Source organism: Perca fluviatilis, chromosome 2, assembly GCF_010015445.1.
Source record: "Perca fluviatilis chromosome 2, GENO_Pfluv_1.0, whole genome shotgun sequence".
NCBI classification, from domain to species: Eukaryota; Metazoa; Chordata; class Actinopteri; order Perciformes; family Percidae; genus Perca; species Perca fluviatilis.
Window position 1 is genome coordinate 7,667,651 of NC_053113.1, and position 25,223 is coordinate 7,692,873.

Sequence of the window (25,223 nt, forward strand, 5' to 3'; positions counted from 1 at the left end):
CAGGACCTCTCCTAAGTGGAATGCTGCTTATAACTCTGAAAAACAGCCAAATTAAACAACCTGGTCTTACGGCAGTTTGTGAAATGGTCACGTTATTTTGATCTAATGATTTGCGTACAGGGACACAATTTTCTCCTTTATTTTGTGGTGGTCATCACAAAATGGGAACGTGACCATTCCACGGAGTGCCATGACATTGTGCTGCAGCCGCGGCCTCTGGAAACACCGCACGCCGGCGACAACTGCCATGAGACTGGGCTGCTCTGGGGACGCAACAACGGGGAAAAGAAACGCCACACGGTAGATGATTACAACAACGGGCGCTGGGAAACGATCCACGGTCTCTCGGGGGACGCAACAACGGGGAAATGAAATCGATCTCAGGTCTCCGGGGTGAAAGTCCTGTGTTGTTTGACCCAGGGTGCGAACTACGGGGGAGCTCGGCTCCCCTTAATAAGACATGGGCTCCCCTGAAAACGCGATTTGTGAAATTTTGGGGTTCTCTAAAAATACTGACAGTGTCATTTTCACGTGCAATTTCAGTTTTGTAAAATGTGATCATCGTGGATTATAATTTGTAAAATCGCAAAAATATCATTCATTCATGCATGACAGTGATTTAAACCTAATTCACTTCAATAAAGATACTATACTATATACTATACTATACATGCTATTCTTGTTATGAGCACCAAGGCGTGGTGGTGCTGTGGTCCAAATTGAACTCATGTTTAGTACATGTTAATTCAAAGATTCATAGAAAAAATATAAACGTTGGAGGCCATTAATATTCCCATATATTATTAGGGTACACAGTCGTATAGTTCACATTGTATTATGCACATTTTTAATTCAGAGCAATTTATCCAAGCCACACGTACGTGTTGGAGTTTTATTTTACCACTAGGGGTGCAGTAGAGCAATGTTTTTAACCCTTGTGCTGCCTCGGGTCAAATTTGAAGTTTTTTTATACCAGAAATATGGGTTTCTTTCAACCAAATAACTTGGATGCATGCATGTATGTTGCATGGAACACATACAATGTTCTTCGCAGGTCAAATGAATGATTACTTCCATTGAATTGTGGGTGTTTTAATTTAATTTAATAGCATTTCAAAAAATTGTTTAAATGGTTTTAAAACAGCATCCTGACTGAACTTTGACCTTCTGCGATTCCCTCAACATCTTCTGATCTTAACTATTGGTCAAAATAATTGATAATTTTTGCTTTTCAGAAACCTAAAAAATGAGGTGTAATGTCATTTAAATTAGGTTTATTGACTATAAATTTAAAAAAGTGTAGAAGAAAGCGACAAAAACGTCGGAAAAAGCGACAAAATTGAATCCATTAAGTTAAATTAGGTCCCTACATCCGTTGTGTGTTAACTGGTCTGAGGTCATTTCATTTACTGAAATTATTAAGAGCTTTCAACGTGCAACAGATCTTTTGTCCCCTTGGGGGAGCAGCAGAAACAAGTTGTAAACTGACATATTTTTACATTATATGGCAAACTTGTTTGCAAACAGTTCATTCAGTAGCGGAGATAGTGTGGGTGTGTGTAGGGCGCGGCCCTCGCGCGGCACCGTGGCGAATTAGGGGCCCGCAAACGACTGTTCTTGCGTCACTTTGGCGGAATAGGGCCCAAAGTGACACATTGCAGATTATTAGCTGAAAGAAGCTAATTATTGCATTTGATCTCACATTGTGATAATCCAGCTCTTCTTATCAAATATATATATATATATATATATATATATATATATAATAGTGCCATTAGGGCTCTTGGCCTGTTCAGCACCATCGCTGTCCATCAGCTGTACCTGGTATGAGCCAATCCGTCCAGGTTTGCCTCTGATATCCCCAATGGAAGCCGAGGATGCCCCTGGCACCATGTCAGCGCCACGTGCATTCGATTTGCTCGGACCAGTTAGATTTAAATGCTACAAGACCTGCCTACGTTTTTAGCCAATGAGCAGACAATTCGATTGACACCTAATTTAACACAGAAATTTTAACCCTGTGATGGCTGTAGCTCATGTCAAAGCTATGTCAAAGCAAAAACAGGGCCTCCTATAAGCATATCACACCCTGTGCAATTTGTAATTACTTATTTCTATATATTTATGTATATAGTTATTTCAAGTATGTGTGTGATCAACCCAGTCTCACACCAGGTCGTGTAATAGTCACGTTATTTTAATCTATTAAGTCGTGGACAGGTTACGTAAATGCCGTTTTTTTCGTGTATATGCAACGACTTTTGAACGTGTACAGGTCACGCTTTTCGAACCTGCTCTGGGGGACGCGACTACGGGGAAATGAGGCGCCACACGCCGGCCAAAACAACGGCACGGGCCGCCACTCTCGCGATCAGAGCCGAAACCGCGCAAAACAACGGAACAGCGGCACCACTGCGGCGGCCACTCGGCGGAGCACGGGAAATGAAACGCCACAATAACGAGACGGTTGGGGTTAGGAAAAAAAAAGAACAGGGAAAGGAACCGTCACACGCGGGACACGCCGACAAAGGAACTGCAACACGCGGGACAAAGGTACTGCCACACGCGGGGCGCGATCCCCGGTCTCCGGCGTGAAAGTCCTGTGTCAACTACTCGCTACTCGCTTTCGTTCTGGGATCATGAAATATGCTTCCCATTAAAATGCATTGCTTTCAATTTCGTAATCCCCACACGAAAAAAACGGCATTTACGTAACCTGTCCACGATTTAATAGATTACAATAACGTGACTATTACACGACCTGGCATGAGACTGGGCTGGTGTGATTGATGTGGGTGTGTTTGTGTATTTGAGAAGTGTTTTATTTTGTACTTTATTGGCTTTTTTCTTTGCACTTTTCAAATAAAAATAAGAAAAACGAGGGGCTGGAAAAACAAGCCAATGGTCAATAGCAGGAATAAAAACCGTTCACTTGTGGCCATTAACGACACTTTAAAAGAGAAACAAAAACCAGAAGAATAAATAAAAATGTTGTGCATCGTCATGTTTCCTGAGTATAATTGCCAAACATAACACTATACCTTTTAAAAGTGAGGAATCATATCCTGTCTCCTTGGTATAGCCCCCAGTTGGGGCAGTGCTGGACACCTGGCTCAGGTCATCTGTCTCCATTGTAATTGTAATTGTAATTTTTATATTTGAACAGGGACAGTGCACAAAAAACATTAATAGATGTCTTGTGCCAGGTTGTAGCAAATTGCTAATTTCCGCTGTCAGGTTAACAACTGGCCTAATGTTCATATAAATAGTCAGTTTAAGTGAGCAAGCAAGTTTGACAAAAGTAATTAGTTGTTCAACAATTGTGCCAAAGCAGTTGAGAAAAACTGTAAAAACCTCAAAGATTCAGGGCTTTGGAGAAAACATTCAGGTCTGTCTATAACTGTTTCCCGTATCGCATTTGATATTTCTCTTGGCTCTTCCTCTCACCCTCACCATACCCCCCCAACCCCCCAGACTGTAATGCCCCTTCCTCTTGCACAGGCTTAAAGAAAAAAACTGTTACTGGAAGTTGCAACCACAAGGTGGCCCAATAACCATCAATTACAACATAATAACCACCAACAACACAAGAGAACAAAGTGACAAAGAGGGCTGTACATGGATCCTCTAAACCAAGGGTCTTCAAGGTTTTTTAGGCTAAGGACTCCTTATCTAAAAGAGAGATGTTGCAGGGACCCCCACCAAATTGAGTTCAATAGTACAATAACGTGTGGGCGGCCTAACCCTTGATTTCCACTGAATGTGGAACGGCTGCGGACCGGCTCCGCTGCGTGTCGGCTCCATGCTCCGCCGTCCGTCAGTACCCACCAGGTCCAGATTTGTTGCGGTATGGCTGCGGCCATGACTGACAGCTGAAATCACGAGGACCCACGAGATCTCACGAATTCAGGTAGAATAGAACCACAAAACCAGCAACAGTTTGTTTCCATCCAGAGGAGTAGAGGGGGAACTACTCTGTGCTGTGTTTTCAAGGTGTAGTGCAGGGAAATATGATCCACCGTGAGCAAGGGGTATTTTATTTTGCTGCAGAGCTCTCTGGCATCCCGCAAAAATAGAAGCTCTGCTTATCTGCAGTCAGTGGAAATACACACATTGACTTTAATGGTAACGTATTTCCACCGCCGTTTCTAGAGCCGGATCCGCTTGACGTTCCACAGTTGGTGGAAATTGCGGGTTAGTGGCAACCACAATGTCCGGTAAATTTAAAATCAAATCACAAATATGCTGATTTATGCTATGTTGGAATAATGTTTATGTAAATTTTCAGACATATTACCTTTGGAAACTTTTTTTATAATGGTTAAACATCAATCCCCAAGAGTCCAAGGAAACGTCGTATATCCCAAACGAGCTGTTGCGCCTCTACAATGTTGAAGTTTCTGTCGAATCACATCAGAATAACGGAAACAGTTTTGCATTCCGCGACTTGTATCGCGACTCGCTTCTCTGCCAAGGCTCCTACATGCTCGGTGTGGGAGTCAATGTATTCTCTAGCATCTAAGGTTTCCATACATACCTGGTATGAGCCAATCCGTTCAGGTTTGCCTCTGATATCCCCAATGGAAGCCGAGGATGCCTCTCACACCATGTCGGCCCACGTACATTGATTTGCTCGGACCAGTTAGATTTAAATGCTACAAGACCTGCCTACTTTTTAGCCAATGAGCAGACAATTCGATTGACACCTAATTTGACACAGAAATCTTAACCCTGTGATGGCTGTAGCTCATGTCAAAGCTATGTCAAAGCAAAAACAGGGCCTCCTATAAGCATATCACACCCTGTGCAATTTGTAATTACTTATTTCTATATATTTATGTATATAGTTATTTCAAGTATGTGTGTGATTGATGTGGTTGTGTTTGTGCATTTGAGAAGGGTTTTATTTTGTACTTTATTGGCTTTTTTCTTTGCACTTTTCAAATAAAAATAAGAAAAACGAGGGCTGGAAAAACAAGCCAATGGTCAATAGCAGAAATAAAAATCGTTCACTTGTGGCCATTAACGACACTTTTAAAAGAGAAACAAAAACCAGAAGAATAAATAAAAATGTTGTGCATCGTCATGTTTCCTGAGTATTATTGCCAAACATAACACTATACCTTTTAAAAAGTGAAGAATCATATCCTGTCTCCTTGGTATAGCCCCCGTTGCGAGCAGTGCTGGACACCTGGCTCAGGTCATCTGTCTCCATTGTAATTGTAACTTGTAATTTTTTTATTTGAACAGGGGACAGTGCACCAAAAACATTAATAGATGTCTTGTGCCAGGTTGTAGCAAATTGCTAATTTCTGCTGTCAGGTTAACAACTGGCCTAATGTTCATATAAATAGTCAGTTTGAAGTGAGCAAGCAAGTTTGACAAAAGTAATTAGTTGTTCAACAATTGTGCCAAAGCAGTTGAGAAAAACTGCAAAACCTCAAAGATTCAGGGCTTTGGAGAAAACATTCAGGTCTGTCTATAACTGTTTCCCGTATCCGCATTTGATATTTCTCTTGGCTCTTCCTCTCACCCTCACCATACCCCCAACCCCCAGACTGTAATGCCCCTTCCTCTTGCACAGGCTTAAAGAAAAAAACTGTTACTGGAAGTTGCAACCACAAGGTGGCCCAATAACCATCAATTACAACATAATAACCACCAACAACACAAGAGAACAAAGTGACAAAGAGGGCTGTACATGGATCCTCTAAACCAAGGGGTCTTCATTCATGTTTTTAGGCTAAGGACTCCTTATCTAAAAGAGAGATGTTGCAGGGACCCCCACCAAATTGAGTTCAATAGTACAATAACGTGTGGGCGGCCTAACCCTTGATTTCCACTGAATGTGGAACGGCTGCGGACCGGCTCCGCTGCGTGTCGGCTCCATGCTCCGCCGTCCGTCAATACCCACCAGGTCCAGATTTGTTGCGGTATGGCTGCGGCCATGACTGACAGCTGAAATCACGAGGACCCACGAGATCTCACGAATTCAGGTAGAATAGAACCACAAAACCAGCAACAGTTTGTTTCCATCCAGAGGAGTAGAGGGGGAACTACTCTGTGCTGTGTTTTCAAGGTGTAGTGCAGGGAAATATGATCCACCGTGAGCAAGGGGTATTTTATTTTGCTGCAGAGCTCTCTGGCATCCCGCAAAAATAGAAGCTCTGCTTATCTGCAGTCAGTGGAAATACACACATTGACTTTAATGGTAACGTATTTCCACCGCCGTTCTAGAGCGGATCCGCTGACGTTCCACAGTTGGTGGAAATTGCGGGTTAGTGGCAACCACAATGTCGTGTAAATTTAAAATCAAATCACAAATATGCTGATTTATGCTATGTTGGAATAATGTTTATGTAAATTTTCAGACATATTACCTTTGGAAACTTTTTTTTATAATGGTTAAACATCAATCCCCAAGAGTCCAAGGAAAGCCGTTATATCCCAAACGAGCTGTTCGCCTCACAATGTTGAAGTTTCTGGCCGAATCACATCAGAATAACGTGAAACAGTTTTGCATTTCCGCACTTGTATGGTGACTCGCTTCTCTGCCAAGGCTCCTACATGCTCGGTGTGGGAGTCAATGTATTCTCTAGCATCTAAGGTTTCCATACATACCTGGTATGAGCCAATCCGTTCAGGTTTGCCTCTGATATCCCCAATGGAAGCCGAGGATGCCTCTGACACCATGTCGACGCCACGTGCATTCGATTTGCTCGGACCAGTTAGATTTAAATGCTACAAGACCTGCCTACTTTTTTAGCCAATGAGCAGACAATTCGATTGACACCTAATTTGACACAGAAATCTTAACCCTGTGATGGCTGTAGCTCATGTCAAAGCTATGTCAAAGCAAAAACAGGGCCTCCTATAAGCATATCACACCCTGTGCAATTTGTAATTACTTATTTCTATATATTTATGTATATAGTTATTTCAAGTATGTGTGGGATTGATGTGGTTGTGTTTGTGCATTTGAGAAGTGTTTTATTTTGTACTTTATTGGCTTTTTTCTTTGCACTTTTCAAATAAAAATAAGAAAAACGAGGGGCTGGAAAAACAAGCCAATGGTCAATAGCAGAAATAAAAATCGTTCACTTGTGGCCATTAACGACACTTTAAAAGAGAAACAAAACCAGAAGAATAAATAAAATGTTGTGCATCGTCATGTTTCCTGAGTATTATTGCCAAACATAACACTATACCTTTTAAAAGTGAGGAATCATATCCTGTCTCCTTGGTATAGCCCCCAGTTGGGGCAGTGCTGGACACCTGGCTCAGGTCATCTGTCTCCATTGTAATTGTACTTGTAATTTTTATATTTGAACAGGGACAGTGCACAAAAAACATTAATAGATGTCTTGTGCCAGGTTGTAGCAAATTGCTAATTTCTGCTGTCAGGTTAACAACTGGCCTAATGTTCATATAAATAGTCAGTTTGAAGTGAGCAAGCAAGTTTGACAAAAGTAATTAGTTGTTCAACAATTATGCCAAAGCAGTTGAGAAAAACTGTAAAAACCTCAAAGATTCAGGGCTTTGGAGAAAACATTCAGGTCTGTCTATAACTGTTTCCCGTATCACATTTGATATTTCTCTTGGCTCTTCCTCTCACCCTCACCATACCCCCCAACCCCCCAGACTGTAATGCCCCTTACTCTTGCACAGGCTTAAAGAAAAAAACTGTTACTGGAAGTTGCAACCACAAGGTGGCCCAATAACCATCAATTACAACATAATAACCACCAACAACACAAGAGAACAAAGTGACAAAGAGGGCTGTACATGGATCCTCTAAACCAAGGGTCTTCAAGGTTTTTAGGCTAAGGACTCCTTATCTAAAAGAGAGATGTTGCAGGGACCCCCACCAAATTGAGTTCAATAGTACAATAACGTGTGGGGCGCCTAACCCTTGATTTCCACTGAATGTGGAACGGCTGCGGACCGGCTCCCGCGCTGTCGGCTCCATGCTCGCCGTCCGTCAATACCCACCAGGTCCAGATTTGTTGCGGTATGGCTGCGCCATGACTGACAGCTGAAATCACAAGGACCCACGAGATCTCACGAATTCCGTAGTAGAATAGAACCACAAAACCAGCAACAGTTTGTTTCCATCCAGAGGAGTAGAGGGGGAACTACTCTGTGCTGTGTTTTCAAGGTGTAGTGCAGGGAAATATGATCCACCGTGAGCAAGGGGTATTTTATTTTGCTGCAGAGCTCTCTGGCATCCCGCAAAAATAGAAGCTCTGTTATCTGTAGTCAGTGGAAATAGGAATACATTGACTTTTAATGGTAACGTATTTCCACCGCCGTTCTAGAGCGGATCCGCTGACGTTCCACAGTTGGTGGAAATTGCCGGGTTAGTGGCAACCACAATGTCGTAAATTTAAAATCAAATCACAAATATGCTGATTTATGCTATGTTGGAATAATGTTTATGTAAATTTTCAGACATATTACCTTTGGAAACTTTTTTTTATAATGGTTAAACATCAATCCCCAAGAGTCCAAGGAAAGCCGTTATATCCCAAACGAGCTGTTCGCCTCACAATGTTGAAGTTTCTGGCCGAATCACATCAGAATAACGTGAAACAGTTTTGCATTTCCGCACTTGTATCGCGACTCGCTTCTCTGCCAAGGCTCCTACATGCTCGGTGTGGGAGTCAATGTATTCTCTAGCATCTAAGGTTTCCATACATACCTGGTATGAGCCAATCCGTTCAGGTTTGCCTCTGATATCCCCAATGGAAGCCGAGGATGCCTCTGACACCATGTCGGCGCCACGTGCATTCGATTTGCTCGGACCAGTTAGATTTAAATGCTACAAGACCTGCCTACTTTTTTAGCCAATGAGCAGACAATTCGATTGACACCTAATTTGACACAGAAATCTTAACCCTGTGATGGCTGTAGCTCATGTCAAAGCTATGTCAAAGCAAAAACAGGGCCTCCTATAAGCATATCACACCCTGTGCAATTTGTAATTACTTATTTCTATATATTTATGTATATAGTTATTTCAAGTATGTGTGTGATTGATGTGGTTGTGTTTGTGCATTTGAGAAGTGTTTTATTTTGTACTTTATTGGCTTTTTTCTTTGCACTTTTCAAATAAAAATAAGAAAAACGAGGGGCTGGAAAAACAAGCCAATGGTCAATAGCAGAAATAAAAATCGTTCACTTGTGGCCATTAACGACACTTTAAAAGAGAAACAAAAACCAGAAGAATAAATAAAAATGTTGTGCATCGTCATGTTTCCTGAGTATTATTGCCAAACATAACACTATACCTTTTAAAAGTGAGGAATCATATCCTGTCTCCTTGGTATAGCCCCCAGTTGGGGCAGTGCTGGACACCTGGCTCAGGTCATCTGTCTCCATTGTAATTGTACTTGTAATTTTTTTATTTGAACAGGGACAGTGCACAAAAAACATTAATAGATGTCTTGTGCCAGGTTGTAGCAAATTGCTAATTTCTGCTGTCAGGTTAACAACTGGCCTAATGTTCATATAAATAGTCAGTTTGACGTGAGCAAGCAAGTTTGACAAAAGTAATTAGTTGTTCAACAATTGTGCCAAAGCAGTTGAGAAAAACTGTAAAAACCTCAAAGATTCAGGGCTTTGGAGAAAACATTCAGGTCTGTCTATAACTGTTTCCCGTATCGCATTTGATATTTCTCTTGGCTCTTCCTCTCACCCTCACCATACCCCCCAACCCCCCAGACTGTAATGCCCCTTCCTCTTGCACAGGCTTAAAGAAAAAAACTGTTACTGGAAGTTGCAACCACAAGGTGGCCCAATAACCATCAATTACAACATAATAACCACCAACAACACAAGAGAACAAAGTGACAAACAGGGCTGTACATGGATCCTCTAAACCAAGGGTCTTCAAGGTTTTTTAGGCTAAGGACTCCTTATCTAAAAGAGAGATGTTGCAGGGACCCCCACCAAATTGAGTTCAATAGTACAATAACGTGTGGGCGGCCTAACCCTTGATTTCCACTGAATGTGGAACGGCTGCGGACCGGCTCCGCTGCGTGTCGGCTCCATGCTCCGCCGTCCGTCAGTACCCACCAGGTCCAGATTTGTTGCGGTATGGCTGCGGCCATGACTGACAGCTGAAATCACGAGGACCCACGAGATCTCACGAATTCAGGTAGAATAGAACCACAAAACCAGCAACAGTTTGTTTCCATCCAGAGGAGTAGAGGGGGAACTACTCTGTGCTGTGTTTTCAAGGTGTAGTGCAGGGAAATATGATCCACCGTGAGCACGGGGTATTTTATTTTGCTGCAGAGCTCTCTGGCATCCCGCAAAATAGAAGCTCTGCTTATCTGCAGTCAGTGGAAATACACACATTGACTTTAATGGTAACGTATTTCCACCGCCGTTCTAGAGCGGATCCGCTGACGTTCCACAGTTGGTGGAAATTGCGGGTTAGTGGCAACCACAATGTCGTGTAAATTTAAAATCAAATCACAAATATGCTGATTTATGCTATGTTGGAATAATGTTTATGTAAATTTTCAGACATATTACCTTTTTAAACTTTTTTTCATAATGGTTAAACATCAACTTGGGGCCCCCTTGAAGTAACTTTGAGGACCGGCCAGGGGTCCCAGACCCCTGTTGAAGATCTCTGTTCTACACCAGGGGTCTTTAAAGTTTTTTAAACCAAGGACCCCTTGACTGAAAAAGAGATGAATCAAAGACCCCCTACTACATATATTGTATAAAATGAAGTTGCATATTAAACTGGGCCTACAGTAACGTGTGGGTGGCCTAAAACCTTTATTCATAGAATAATAAGCTATTCAAATAATTGTTGGCATGACTTTTTAAAAATCAAAACAAAGTGCAGTTTGAACGCAAACCCAACCAAATGAAAAATGCAGCAATGTTGCAACTTCATCCCCAACTTGCAGCGAGTCCACCGAACTAGAGGTGTGAAAGCGCCCTAAAAATATTTCTCATTATTTGCAAGAAGCACAAAAGCACTAAGGCAATAACTTCAATGTTCAATCCATGATAGTTTGGGCCGAAAGTGAAATGGGGCAGGTGTGTTTTCAATCCCCCGCTCCTGGCCTGCCCACTTTCCCTCTGCTCTCCATGTGTCCTCTGTGCAATGTATGTTTTTTAGTCATACCAAGGGCTGAGGGGAAGCAGTGGTGTAGTGTAATGTCACGTAGATTACACCACTGAGGGGAAGTTAAAGAGGGCAAACACCAAGGAAACAAAGCCCACATTTGATGCTGAAAGAGTTCCGTTTCAGCTGTGAGAAAATGAATTTGATCATGTGACCAAGGTCCATCCAGTGAAACTGCACATTTCAAAGTGGGGAGTGGCCACTCACACACACAATGACACAAAAACACACACACACACACGCACACACTCTGACTGAACGATAAGAAGCGCCACTTCACTTCGTCTGATGAAGTTGAAGCTCCTTTTCTACGCAGACCTGCTGAGGACAGAAGAGACGCACACTGATGGCTGAAAGTTCAGTAAGTGGAGCTATGATTGGTTGAGATGATGTCATTGATCGTTGTTTTTGGAGAAACGATACGATACAACTTTATTGTCAGCCAAAGGCTGAAATTCTTTGTACATCCCTGGGTAGCTCGTTTAAAAATGAGGACGTACACATACATCCAAACAGTGAATGACATACACATAGATCCAAATGAGGACATAGACATACATCCAAAAACATCCAAACATACATGGGATTAATAACACCAACAAACATACATGAGACATTACCACAAATGACATTAACTCCCAAATAAGGAAACAGAGAAAACATATATAACAACAGTACATGACATGAAACATACACACAGACAAAGTCTTGGAGATGTATATCCCTGAAATAAATATTGCACTGGGTTTAATGTAGCCGGTTTAGCAATAGGATAGATTGATGTATCAAGGAGTTTTTAAGTCTAATACAATTAAAAGAATGAACTCTAAAGCATCTGTTTGAAGGCAGAATTGACGGTGAAAATGTGACTGTTTAAAGCTGTAATTCAAGATGGCCGCCTGTGTGAGCAGCAAGCAGAGAGAAGTCCAGATAAAGTGTTGCTTAGTGCACTTTTTGCGCAAATGACATACAGTACAAATTAGATATAAGATATGTACTGCATGCATAAAGTATATTCCTCATATTTAAAGTGTACATTAACGGCCAATGAAAAATAGTAAACCGTCATCAACAGCTTTAGCAAACTAAAGCCAGTTTCAACTAATTTTATGTCAACATCATCTGTGGTAATCAACTTCAGGAAATAAGTGTGTCATCAACATTGTTGGGCAGTTTACTCAGAAAGTGTAAAACATTACTTTTTACTTATCAGAATCAGAATCAGTTTTATTGGACAGGTATTGGCTAAGTATACTTACATACACAAGGAATTTGACTTTGGTAGGTGTTTACTCTCTATACATTCAAAAAATAGACATGTAGTAGTAAACCGTCGGTAGACAAATAGTAATATAGACACATACTGTACAATAGAGACAACAATATACATATAGGCACATATCAACATAATATACAAAAATACAAATATACAAACAAGACATAATATCAAGACAAGTACACATGAAGTGGGATGTGGAGTGCAAAAAGTAATGTGTGCAAGGTAGTAATAGTGCAAAGTAGTGTGCAAGATGCAAATTGGAATGATAAGTATGTAAATTGTAGATAAGTGGGTGAGTTATTACTCCTTGAACAAAGTAGTTATATTACCTTTTTTATTACTTAGTATCAAAAGTAATTAGTTACGTTATGCATTATAATAATTTATTACTTTTGCTCGTTTAACTAGCTCTTTGGATTATAACAGTAATATAATTACTGTTTTGGAAATTGTAATCCCTTTTACTACTCGTTATTGAGGAAAGTACCAGAACTCAACAGTGAAATATTCAAGGGTTTTATTAATATCAGTCTTACAGTACAACAAAAAAACATCCAACAGCTTTTGACCTTGTTATGGTTAGCAGGAGGCCCATTCAAGTTTATTCAAATGTATTAATCATGCAATAATCTGTAATTTCAGTTTTATACGTTAATATTGTAAATGTGTTACAGTGTGTTTCTAGGGCCCTGTTTCAAAAAGCAGGTTTAACAAACTGAGTAGTCAATTTAAACACAGTCATGGAAATGCTGTTAAAACACATTCAGACTATTTGCAGTCTATTTAATAGGAATTATGCTCCATCAGTGCGACCAATCACATCATGTGTGCAGAGTGCAGTGTTTTAAACACAAAGTGTTTGGTAAAAACATCAATTTCGTAACAGGAGAGTGGGGTTTGAATCCCGGCCAGGGCACATCCAGTGAGGGTCAAGACAATAGACATCATTAAAACACGGCAGAACCAGCCAGGTAGTAGATGACTTGTTAGTTGGCTAAGGTTAGTTTAGACACGCCACACGGGAAAACATAGTGTCACATTGCCAGACCTATCTCCACCAGCGCTGCAAAGAAACGTCTGGCAATAGGACATACACTCCTGGATAGGAGAAAAAATGGTCAAGGGATGTTTGCATTTCTTTAAACCAATTACAGTCGTCTTGGTCGTCTAAGCTCCTGACGCAGCAACAGTGGCTCTGCAAAATAGTCTCTGGAAGGAACTTGTTTTGGTGGAACATTTTCACCCCGCCAAAGAAGTCACCCCAGTGACAGCAACATCAAGAAGAAGGAACACAGAAGCCTGGCAAACAGCGAGGGCTTAGAGAAGATCTAGAAAAGATGTGTAAATCAAAGGCAACGGTGGTTCCAGTGGTAATCTCTAACACCCAAACTGTGACAGTGGCTCCAGCAAATTTCAGGAACAATATCTGAGATCTCTGTCCAGAAGCGTGCAGTCCTAGGAATAGCTAAGACCGCCCAGGATGGGGTGATTGAGGAATTACATTATATATTTTATCTAATATGTAGCGATCAAAAAAATAATTGGTTCACAGCATGTTGGCGATTGTACTTCTGACCACTGCTTTACTTTAAGGTCAGAGGAATGCAGTTTATTGATCCATATTCTTGTTTCATGAATCAATGTTCTTGAGTTATGAAGTTGTATTTGCATGGATTTGTACATTCATATTTTTTCTGATTCTACTTAAAACTAATAAAAAATTATCATCACATCTCAATTTACAAAACTGGTCTGTTTTGATAATCTGATTATGTTTAACCCAAAAAACTTTCTATACGTTGACAATGTTCTTTTGATATCTTTTGGATCTTTGCAGGGAACAAAGATGGAGACACCTCAAGAGGTCGTCTTGGGAATTTTAGAAGATTTGGGAGACGAGGACTTTGAAAAATTTAAGTGGCACCTGCAGCAGAAAGGAGCACTTGAAGACTTCCCAGCAATCCGAAAAAGCAAACTGGAGAATGTAAACAGGGTGAAGACAGTGGACCAGATGTTCTCGACCTACAGTATGAACACAATTAAAGTGACCAGAATAGTTTTAGTGAAGATGAATCAGAATGAGCTAGTGAAGAATGTATCAATCACCATCTCAGAACCTGCAGGTAAGTCATAATATTATGATACAGAAAATGGATTTAACAAAAGAATTAAACATATCACAATGTCTTCAACAAACGTTAGCTTTGGAACCAATGTCTCCCTCTTATCTACAAAGATAGACATATATATTGTGCTTACAACAACAGAACAAGCTACCAACACACATCTACCGCAGACAAAAAATATAGTGTCTCCAAGAACAAAAGTTGATGAAACTAAATCAGACAATCCAGTTTTTGTTGCCTCTTCTGGTTAACAATTGGACACATTGATGCCACTGTGAGAAACAGCTTGGACAATGTTAATTCCCATCCCTCTGCAATTAAGTCATATACCACAGACCACAGAGTCCATGGATGCATGACTTGGACACACAACATATCAGTTGTTGTTGAGGAATAATAAATCATTTTAAATAAGTTAATCTCTTAAATAGATTTCAGGAAAACAGAAATGTGCACAGACATTAACTGGAACAAACCCTTATCGATTTCATTGTTTTATTTATTTAGATATTCTTGCTGCGTGCCAGCAACAAGTCAAATCCAACTCACGAAAGAAGTTCCAGTGTGTGTTTGAGGGGATTGCTAAAGCTGGAAACAAAACCTTTCTGAATCAGATGTTCGCAGAGATCTACATCACAAAGGGAGAGACTGAAGAGGTCAATGTTGAACATGAGGTCAGACAGATTGAAACAGCATCCAGGAAACCAGACAGACCAGAAACAACAATCATATGTGAAGACATCTTTAAAACTCCACCTGGAAGAGATGAACCAATCAGAACAGTGATGACAAACGGAGTGGCTGGCATCGGGAAAACAGTCTTAACACAAAAGTTCACTCTGGACTGGGCTGAAGGCAAAGCCAACCAGGACATCCAGTTCACATTTACATTCACCTTCAGAGAGCTGAATGTGTTGAAAGAGAAAAAGTACAGCTTGGTGCAACTTGTTCATTTGTTCTTTAGTGAAACCAAAGAAGCAGGAATCTACAGGTTTGAAGAGTTCCTGGTTGTGTTCATCTTTGATGGTCTGGATGAGTGTCGACTTCCTCTAGACTTCCTCAACACTGAGATCCTGACTGATGTGACAGAGTCCACCTCAGTGGATGTGCTGCTGACAAACCTCATCAGGGGGAAACTGCTTCCCTCTGCTCGCCTCTGGATAACCACACGACCCGCAGCAGCCAATCAGATCCCTCCTGAGTGTGTTGACATGGTGACAGAGGTCAGAGGGTTCACCGACCCACAGAAGGAGGAGTACTTCAATAAAAGATTCACAGATGAGGAGCAGGCCAGCAGAATCATCTCTCACATCAAGACATCACGAAGCCTCCACATCATGTGCCACATCCCAATCTTCTGCTGGATCACTGCTACAGTTCTGGAGGACGTGTCGAAGACCAGAGAGGGAGGAGAGCTGCCCAAGACCCTGACTGAGATGTACGTCCACTTCCTGGTGGTTCAGTCGAAACGGAAGAATGTCAAGTACGATGGAGGAGCCGAGAAGGATCCACATTGGAGTCCAGAAACAAGGAAGATGATTGAGTCTCTGGGAAAACTGGCTTTTGAGCAGCTGCAGAAAGGCCACCTGATCTTCTATGAATCAGACCTGACAGAGTGTGGCATTGATATCAGAGCAGCCTCCATGTACTCAGGAGTGTTCACACAGATCTTTAAAGAGGAGAGAGGACTGTACCAGGACAATGTGTTCTGCTTCATCCATCTGAGTGTTCAGGAGTTTCTGGCTGCTCTTCATGTCCACCTGACATTCACAAACTCTGGAGTCAATCTGCTATTGGATAAACAGAAAACAACCTGGTGGTCTAATGTTTTCAGAGACAAATCAGCACAGTTCTACCAGAGAGCTGTTGCCAAGGCCTTACAGAGTCCAAATGGACACCTGGACTTGTTCCTCCGCTTCCTCCTGGGTCTTTCACTGGAGACCAATCAGACTCTCCTACGAGGTCTGCTGACACAGACAGGAAGTATGTCAGAGACAAACAAGAAAACAGCCAAGTACATCAAGAAGAAGATCAGAGAGAATCTATCTTCAGAGAGAAGCATCAATCTGTTCCACTGTCTGAATGAACTGAATGATGGTTCTCTAGTGGAGGAGATCCAACAGTTCCTGAGATCAGGAAGTCTCTCCGCAGATAAAGTGTCTCCTGCTCAGTGGTCAGCTCTGGTCTTCATCTTACTGTCATCAGAGAAAGATCTGAACGTGTTTGACCTGAAGAAATACAATGCTTCAGAGAAGGCTCTTCTGAGACTGCTGCCAGTGGTCAAAGCCTCCAACAAAGCTCTGTACATGCACAAAGAACTATTCAGATTAAATATAGTTTTTCTTCTTCCTAACAATGTTTTCCAGTTATTATTTTCTTATGTGTTGCTTATTCCACTTCAGGTTAAGTGGCTGTAACCTGTCAGTGAGAAGCTGTGAAGCTCTGTCATCAGATCTCAGCTCCCAGTCCTCTAGTCTGAGAGAGCTGAACATGAGTAACAACAACCTGCAGGATTCAGGAGTGAAGCTGGTGTATGTTGGACTGAAGAGTCCACACTGCAGACTGGAAACTCTCAGGTTGGTGTTCAGCTGTTTGGAAAATGATGGCTCTCAGCTCTTATTTTCTTCATATATTAATTATTAGATTGACTTTAATTTTTAGTCTGAGTGGCTGTACACTGTCAGAGAGAAGCTGTGAAGATCTGTCTTCAGTTCTCAGCTCCCAGTCCTCTAGTCTGAGAGAGCTGGACCTGAGTAACAACGACCTACAGGATTCAGGAGTGGAGCTGATCTCTGTTGGACTGAAGAATCCAAACTGCAGACTGGAAACTCTCAGGTTGGTGTTTTGCTGTTCCATGAGGTCTTATAGGTCTTTATAGAATAATTATTGAATGAACACATTGGCCTCATTTCTCAGCTTCTATTCCTCTAGTCTGAGAGAGCTGGACCTGAATAAGAGGTTACATTTGCAGTGTAGTCCTTTTTATGATTCTTTATGATATTAGATGTGGCAGCAATATTGTACTGAAGGGGTTCGCTGACTCTGGAGCTCGTCACCAGGATAGTTCTTTCTGTTCATGAAACAGACATTTTATTTTGGATATACAAATATCAGGTTTATTACAGGACTTCAGAACACTGTTCTCCATCAGTGACCGCTTTTGTTGCTGTTATGAGCATGTAATGCATCTAACAAGCTCATGTGTGTGTGTGTGTGTGTGTGTGTGTGTGTGTGTGTGTGTGTGTGTGTGTGTGTGTGTGTGTGTGTGGCTGTGCAGTCTGTCAGGCTGTATGATCTCAGAGAAAGGCTGTAATTCTCTGGCCTCAGCTCTGAGGTCCAACCCCTCCCATCTGAGGGAGCTGGACCTGAGCTATAATCATCCTGGAGACTCAGGAGTGAAGCTTCTGTCAGCAGGCCTTAAGGATCCTAACTGGAGACTGGAAACTCTCAGGTATGGACAGATGGACAAAACAGTTCCTCTGCCACTAACCAAGGCACTCTGGTTCATGTTTAATGGAGGATCTGAGTGAACGTGTGTGAAGATGATTGTTGATTTTTTTCCTCCAGGATGGACAATAGTGGACAGCAGTGGTTGAAACCTGGTCTGAGGAAGTGTGAGTGTGTTTTAAGTCAGATTTATTTCATTCACTAATTGTCAGGGTAAATGCACATTGATCAACATCCCTGTAAATTGGCCAAAAGGCTAATTTTCACCTGTTGTTCCTCTGCCTGATGTTAAATATGAAAAAAATAATAATTAGGATCAATCAAATTGATCTTGATTCGTAGCCTCTGTTGAGAATAGGGGAAATACAATGCCACGGCCGAGCAGACAAATCACAGTCTGCGTCACTGTAACGTGTAGTTACGTGTTTGATTGGTCACGCAATCACAGCTGCTTCTCCTAATCCTAATTCTTAGTCCAACAAACATTTAGAAAAACAGCTAATCCAAAAGCCATGGAAATAAAATCTGTTAAAACATGCAACACATCTACTAATGAAACCAGATGAAAGAAAAACACACACTGCTAAAACTCAAACTGGGCAAATAACGAAAACATGCAACATTGGGAACGAACACACACACACACACACACACACACACACAGACACACACACAAACACACACACACAGAGACACACACACATATACAGAGAGACACACACAGTGAGACACACACAGACACACACACACACAGACACATATACAGAGACACATACACAAACACACACATATACAGAGAGACACACACAGTGAGACACACACACACACACACACACACACACACATTCAAACACACACACACACACACACACAAATATAAAGAGAGAAACACACAGTGAGACACACACACATACAGAGAGGCATAGACAGTTAGACACACACACACATATACAGAGAGCCACACACAGTGAGACACACACATATATTCAGAGAAACACACACAATGAAACACACACACACACACATATACAGACAGACACACACAGTGAGACACACACAGAGACACACACAGACACACACACACAGACACACACTCAGAGACACACACAGATATATAGAGACACACACACAAACACACACACACACACACACACACAGAGGCACACACTCAGAGACACACACAAACACACACACACAGACACACACATATACAGAGAGACACACACACACACAAACACAGAGACACACACACATATACAGAGAGACACACACAGTGAGAAACACACACAGAGACACACACACACAGACACACACAGAGACACACACTCAGAGACACACACAAACATACACACACACATACAGAGAGACACACACAGAGACACATACACACACACACACACACATATCCAGAGAGACACACACAGTGAGACACACACACACACTCATACAGAGAGACACAAGGTGAGACACACACACGCACATACAAAGAGACACACACACTCACACACAAATATAGAGACACACACAGTGAGACACACACATATACAGAGAGACACACACAATGAGACACACACACACATACAGAGAGACACACACACATTGAGACACACACACATATATACAGAGAGACACACACAGTGAGACACACACACACATATAGAGAGAAACACACACACATATACCGAGAGACACACACACACATACAGAGAGAAACACATCTACTAATGAAACCAGATGAAAGAAAAACACACACTGCTAAAACTCAAACTGGGCAAATAACGAAAACATGCAACATTGGGAACGAACACACACACACACACACACACACACTCAGACACACACACAAACACACACACACAGAGACACACACACATATACAGAGAGACACACACAGTGAGACACACACACAGACACACATACACACACAGACACATACACAGAGACACATACACAAACACACACATATACAGAGACACACACAGTGAGACACACACACACACACACATACAAAGAGACACACACACACACACAAATATAAAGAGAGAAACACACAGTGAGACACACACACATACAGAGAGGCATAGACAGTTAGACACACACACACACATATACAGAGAGCCACACACAGTGAGACACACACATATATTCAGAGAAACACACACAATGAAACACACACACACACATATACAGACAGACACACACAGTGAGACACACACAGAGACACACACACACAGACACACACTCAGAGACACACACAGATATATAGAGACACACACAGTGAGAAACACACACACACACACACACACACACACACAGAGGCACACACTCAGAGACACACACAAACACACACACACAGACACACACACATATACAGAGAGACACACACAATGAGACACACACACATACAGAGAGACACACACACATTGAGACACACACACATATATACAGAGAGACACACACAGTGAGACACACACACACACATATAGAGAAACACACACACATATACCGAGAGACACACACACACATACAGAGAGAAACACACACAGTGAGAGACATACACACACACATACACAGAGACACACACACATACATATAAAGAGAGACACACACACAGTGAGACACACACACACACACATATATACAGAGAGACACACACAGTAAGACACACAAACATACAGAGATACACACAGTTAGACACACACACACACACACACACACACATATATATATATATATATATATATATATATATACAGTGAGACACACACAGAGACACACACACAAACACATATACAGAGAGACACAAAGTGAGACACACATACACAGAGACACATATATACAGAGACACACACAGTGACACACACACACATATACAGAGAGACACACACAGTGAGACACACACACAGAGACACACATACAGACACACACACACACACACTCAGAGACACAAAGTGAGACACAAACACAGAGTCACACATACACAGAGAGACACACAGTGTGAGACACACACAGACACACACATATATACAGAGAGACACACAGTGATACACACACACACAGAGACACACACACACATATACAGAGAGACACACACACACACACACCATATACAGAGAGACACACACACACATATACAGAGAGACACACACAGTGAGACACACACACACATATACAGAGAGACACACACAGTGAGACACACACAAACTCACACACACACACTCAGAGACACACACACACACACATCATTAGATCATGATGTGCTTGTTAAAGGTGCAGAGGGACAGAGAGACACACAGTGAGACACACACAAACGGAGACACACACATATACAGAGAGACACACACAGTGTGAGACACACACACACACACATATACAGGGAGACACACAGTGAGACACACACACACAGAGGCTCCGTACTTGGCCCCCTCCTCTTCACCATCTACATCCTCCTTCCTGGTCAGATACTCCGCCATTTCAACCTGGACTTCCACTGCTATGCCGATGACACCCAGATCTACCTCAGCACCAAATCCCCCCACAATCTCCCACATCAACTCCTGTCTGTCAGCTATTAAAACCATTGACATATAAAATGGACCAACAGAGCCCATTGCTCTGGACAGAGACCAGTGAAGGCTATTAGAAGCTCTTTTCCGGTGATCACTTGCTTTACTGTGCAGCCTCCAACTGACAGAGACAACGTAAATGTGACGTGAGCAATGTGTCTGAAAGTTGTAAGTCTTTTGGTAGCTAAGAGAAATCTCAATCATTCCCAATCTTGCAGAGACGGAGAGTGTAGGTATATGTAAGGAGATAACATAGGCACAGGCTAATTATTGCTAACTAAAATGATAGTTAACATTAGTAATTAAACCTAAACAGCTAACGTAAGTCGAAACTGCCAGTGAGCTTCTCCTGTACTATAAGGTAATTCCTCTACTATGCGACAGTAAGTTGCTTGGTTATGACAAAATTGTTAGCCTATTTTTATAAAAACGTCTGCTACGGAGCCATAACGTGAGATACAAGGTAATGGAGCCTTTTATACATTGTTGTGTTTCTTTAGAAATAAACAACGGACCAATAGAGTCTTTAAACGCTTCAGAAGTAAAGTTATTCGCTGTCAAAGTAATGTCAAAATAAATTGCAGTCAGTGGAATGCTAAAGGGAGGTGATCGCTTTGTAGCATCAAAATGGCGCCATAGGAGGTTTGAGTTCTGAAGCGAAGCTTACCCCCTTGGAGGTAACCTTGCGCCTTATGACCTCATAAGGAGAAGATTCCAGATTGGTCCATCTGAGCTTTCATTTTCTCAAAGGCAGAGCAGGATACCCAGGGCTCGGTTTACAACTATCACCATTTCTAGCCACTGGGGGACCATAGGCAGGCTGGGGGAACGGATATTAATGTTAAAAAACCTCATAAAGTGAAATGTTCATGCCATGGGACCTTTAAAGGTGGACGCCAAACAAGTGTAGAGGAGGGAAAAGGAGGATAAGAAAGAAAAGAATTCTGCTTATTTTTCTCTAAACTTGTTTATCGTTTCATGTAAATTAGGTTTATTGACCATAAATTCCAAAGAATAAGTGTAAAACTATCAAACTATGGTAATGAGTTGTAATGAGTTGACTAGAAGGTGTAAAATAGAATTGGGTGATATTTTATATTTCATGCTTTATAAACAGGCAAACAGACCGCGTCAGTTTGACGGGAAGACAACACAAGAGTTAATAAATCAACAGATGATAATCTGCTGCTGTGTTGTGTCTGTTTCTCTCCATCAGATGGCTGTCAACTGGAACTGGACACAAATACAATGAACAGATACCTCAAACTGTCTGACAACAACAGGAAGGTGACACATGTGAAGAAGGATCAGTCATATCCTGATCACCCAGAGAGGTTTGAGTCCTGGTTTTATCAGCTGTTGTGTAGAGATGGTCTGACTGGTCGCTGTTACTGGGAGGTTGAGAGGAGAGGAAGGGTTCATATATCAGTGAGTTACAGAGGAATCAGCAGGAGAGGAGACAGTGATGACTGTGTGTTTGGATGTAATGATCAGTCCTGGTGTCTGGGCTTCTATGATGGTGGTTACTATGTCTATCACAATAACAGAGAAACAGACATCTCCTCCTCCTCTGTCTCTAGAGTAGCAGTGTATGTGGACTGTCCTGCTGGCTCTCTGTCCTTCTACACAGTCTCCTCTGACTCACTGATCCACCTCTACACCTTCAACACCACATTCACTCAGCCTCTCTATCCTGGGTTTATGCTCTGGGATTCTGGTTCCTCAGTGTCTCTGAGTCCTCTGCAGGACTGAGAGTCTCTCCTGTGGACAGAAACACTGACTGAACATCAGCTGCTGAAATCAGAGTTCAGTCTGTTCACCATCACACACACTGTGCACTGAGAAGCAGATCTCAGACTCAAACACAAAACATACATTATTCTGACTATTTCTTTGCCTTTTTCCGAACGTTTTTGTTGTCTTGTTTTTTTTTTAAACTTTTGTTGTGTTTTTCCTATTTTTTGGGGTTAATAATTTGGCTGTGTATTTCCTGTATTTGCTGTGTATAAATAATTAAACAGACTTACTGTCGGTGTCTTCAGGTGCTGGATGGACGTGGAACTCTCCTGGTTGGATGGTCTGTTAAAAACAGGAACTGTGTTAGAAAATATCTGCTGTGATGTTGATTGGTTAATAATCTCTCCATGTGTTTGATTGATCCTGAAAGCCTGAAGTCTTTTCTGTTACTGTAGTTACTGCTCTGAGCCTCCAGAGTGCAGTACACCTCCACTTAAAACTTCATTTATACTTCTGTGTAAACTTGTGTGTATTTATACTTCTTCTTCAGGGATGAGACATTGAGAAACATTATGAGTTATGATTTTATGTTTTGTTATAGTGAATAAAAGACTGTTACTGTGGGGAATCTGATTAATCAACTTCTAAACTGAAAGGTTTCTACATACTGTAAATGAATCACAAACTGGTCATGTTATTCATAACATAAGACTAAATAAGAGTTTACTGAATTTAATGAGCAAATCATGAAAGGGAGTTTATCTCATTCTCCAACCCGTTCTCAATCCAAACTCGTAAAATAAGAACGTTTGAACAGTAACGCACTGGGCGGAGCAGCAGTTAGATAGGCTTTAGTGAGTAGTATGTAACGGCAAATTTCCACGTAAGGAGGTTCGCGTCACACTTGAAATTGTCGTTTTTTTCTTTCCTCTCGCGTGTCACAGAACCGTACGCCCACCAACAACATTTTCATAACATAACTGCATCAAAAGGGACGGCAACAGTCCCGACCAAGCATGTTTACTTATAGCGCTAAAGGGACGGAAATAGTCCCGACCAAGCACATTTACTTAAAGCGCTAAAGGACACTTTTAGCGTCTATATGAACGCCAAAGGCCCCCGACCAACCCTGACTAAATAAGGTAGTGTCTCCAAACTTAGCTCAATTATAACTTGTCTCCTGCCGGTTGTATTACAGCATTTACTTTAAAAAAGTAAGCCTATTCATAATTTTGGGGAATATGTTTTGCCAAAAACATTTAATATTTTAATAATTAAATAGAGTCATGTCTCTAAACTTACCTCACACATAATTAGTCTTCTGCCGGTTATACTGCAGCACTTACCTTTCAAAGACAGGCATATTCATACAGGCATATTCATAATTTTGGGGAATATTTTTTGCCATAATAATATGTCATAATTACAAAGAGGTATGTTTCCAAAACTACTCCACACATAGAACCCCCCCCCCCCCTGCTTGTTGTCTGAATTTCTTTTCAAAGAGCACCAGAGATTGATGCATTTAAACGTTAAAATAGACAACATTTTCTTATAGGGGAGCATGCCCATGGACCACCCTAGGGGGGTTTGAGCCCCCTCTCTAGGTCTAGTGACGCCCCTGGGGTAGTGTCCCCGTTTTAAGTTTACAAAGATAAAAACATTAACTGTTTTGGAGATATTTACCATTCTGAGCTGAAAATGTCCCCGGATTTTGTCTCAGAAATCTGGTCACCTTAACTTAAAGGGATATTTCACCGCTGGAAAGCTGAATATATCTTTAAATTGGGTCACTAATGTAGTAGAAATGTGAAAAGAAAATTGAAATTGGTGCCTTCTAGGCCGAGATAAGCCAGAAAATGTGTTGATACATTATCCGGACTTCTTTCAGCGGATTGATTGATAGCTCCAGAGTGAAC

General features: G+C 41.5%; 1 protein-coding gene across 1 annotated transcript; it reads left to right on the plus strand.

The window, feature by feature from the left end:
* The first annotated feature begins 11,378 nt into the window (after window positions 1–11,378).
* On the plus strand, window positions 11,379–23,422 carry LOC120543651 (NLR family CARD domain-containing protein 3-like). The gene is made up of 7 exons (XM_039776795.1): window positions 11,379–11,510; window positions 14,266–14,551; window positions 15,062–16,856; window positions 16,957–17,130; window positions 17,832–18,005; window positions 18,122–18,168; window positions 22,784–23,422. Exons 1-7 carry the CDS (start codon window positions 11,496–11,498, stop codon window positions 23,317–23,319), a joined length of 3,027 nt encoding a protein of 1,008 aa, XP_039632729.1. The 5' UTR covers window positions 11,379–11,495; the 3' UTR covers window positions 23,320–23,422.
* The last annotated feature ends 1,801 nt before the right edge of the window (window positions 23,423–25,223 follow it).